This window comes from Pisolithus orientalis, assembly GCF_024613125.1.
Source record: "Pisolithus orientalis strain OTSU chromosome Unknown F5J12scaffold_405, whole genome shotgun sequence".
NCBI classification, from domain to species: domain Eukaryota; kingdom Fungi; phylum Basidiomycota; class Agaricomycetes; order Boletales; family Pisolithaceae; genus Pisolithus; species Pisolithus orientalis.
The window spans coordinates 15001-16707 of record NW_026261186.1 but is presented as its reverse complement, the minus strand read 5'-3'; the positions used below and the strand labels follow the sequence as shown (position 1 = coordinate 16707).

General features: G+C 46.6%; 1 protein-coding gene across 1 annotated transcript; it reads left to right on the top strand.

The window, feature by feature from the left end:
• Nucleotides 1-219: 219 nt before the first annotated feature.
• On the top strand, nucleotides 220-1563 carry F5J12DRAFT_789135 (uncharacterized protein; the record flags this gene model as incomplete). Its single annotated transcript, XM_051743751.1, has 9 exons — nucleotides 220-376; nucleotides 536-660; nucleotides 758-983; nucleotides 1036-1053; nucleotides 1103-1137; nucleotides 1183-1267; nucleotides 1290-1337; nucleotides 1364-1415; nucleotides 1467-1563. The coding sequence occupies 9 exons, from the start codon at nucleotides 220-222 to the stop codon at nucleotides 1561-1563; spliced, it is 843 nt and encodes a 280-aa protein (XP_051593956.1).
• Nucleotides 1564-1707: the final 144 nt, after the last annotated feature.

Sequence of the window (1707 nt, the reverse complement as noted above, 5' to 3'; positions counted from 1 at the left end):
ATTGATGCACTTCAAGGGGTCCAGCATGCTCCAAGGAGGAGTGGTCAGATGGGAACATTGGTATGTTATAAGATGGATTGTAGTTGTATTACCAGACATGCAATAGACCCTAGGAGAGTCAGGGAAAGATGGTTAGTGCACTCTACACAAGTTGCAGGGTGTCCAAGTCAATGTGGACAGGGGCTTCAGTTCTGGATCAATGTTCATTGGTGTTTGTTCATGTTTGTTGCTGTTCATTGGTGTTCGATGGGGTTTGTGCTGCTGTATGGACCTGTGGATCTCCAAAGTAGGTCGATTGCAGTGGTCCTAGGGGGGACAAACACCACTTCAAGGGGTCCAGCATGCCCCAAGGAGGAGTGGTCAGATGGAAATGTTGGTATGTTATACTATGTATGTTATGTGTATTACAAGACATGCAATAGACCTAGGGGAGTCAGCAAAAGATGATTAGTACACTTGAAACAGGTCTCAGGGTGTCCCAGTCAATGTGGACAGGGGCTTCAGTTATGGATCAATGTTCATTGGTGATCATCAGTGTTCGTCCTGCTGTACAGACCTGTGGATGTCCAAATTAGGCTGATTGAGGTGGTCCTAGGGGGACAAACACCATTTCAAGCGATCCAGCATGCTCCGAGGAGGAGTGGTCAGATGGGAACATTGGTATGTTATATCATGTATTTTAGTTGTATTACCAGACATGCAATAGACCCTAGGAGAGTCTGGGAAAGATGGTTAGTGCACTCTAAACAAGTCACAGGGTGTCCAAGTCAATGTGGACAGGGGCTTCAGTTCTGGATCAATGTTCATTGGTGTGGGTTGGTGTTTGTTGGTGTTTGTTGGTGTTCATTGGTGTTCGATGGGGTTCATCCTGCTGTATGGACCTGTGGATGTCCAAATTAGGTTGATTGAGGTGGTCCAAGGGGGGATGAACACTGCTTCAAGCGATCCAGCATGCTCTGAGGAGTGGTCAGATGGGAACATTGGTATGTCTTAAGATGTATTTTAGTTGTATTACCAGACATGCAATAGACATAGGTGAGTCAGGCAAAGATGGTTAGTACACTCAAAACAGGTCTCTGGGTGTCCCTGTCAATGTGGACAGGGGCTTTGGTTCTGGATCAATGTTCATTGGTGTTCGTCAGTGTTCGTCCTGCTGTATGGACCTGTGGATGTCCAAATTAGGTTGACTTTGGTGGTCCTAGGGGGGACAAACACCACTTCAAGGGTCCAGCATGCCATGATGGGGAGTGGTCAGACAGGATCATTGGTATGTTATATCATGTATGTAGGTTGTATTACAAGACATGCAATTGACATAGGAGAGTCAGGCAAAGATGGTTAGCACACTCTAAACAAGTCACAGGGTGTCCCAGTCAATGTGGACAGGGGCTTTGGTTCTGGAACAGTGTTCTTCGGTGTGTGTTGGTGTTTGCCCTGCTGTACAGACCTAGACATGTTCAGAACAGGTCAATTGCAATTGAGCTAGGGGGGATGAACACCATGTCAAGCAGCCCAGCATGCTCCAAGGGGGAGTGGTCAGATGGGAACATCAGAATGTTATAAGATGTATTTTGGTTGTATTACCAGACATGCAATAGACCTAGGAGAGTCTGGGAAAAGTGATTAATGCGTTCCACACAAGTCACAAGGTGTCCCAGTCAATGTGGACAGGGGCATCACTTCTGGAGTGATGTTCGTTGGTGTTCA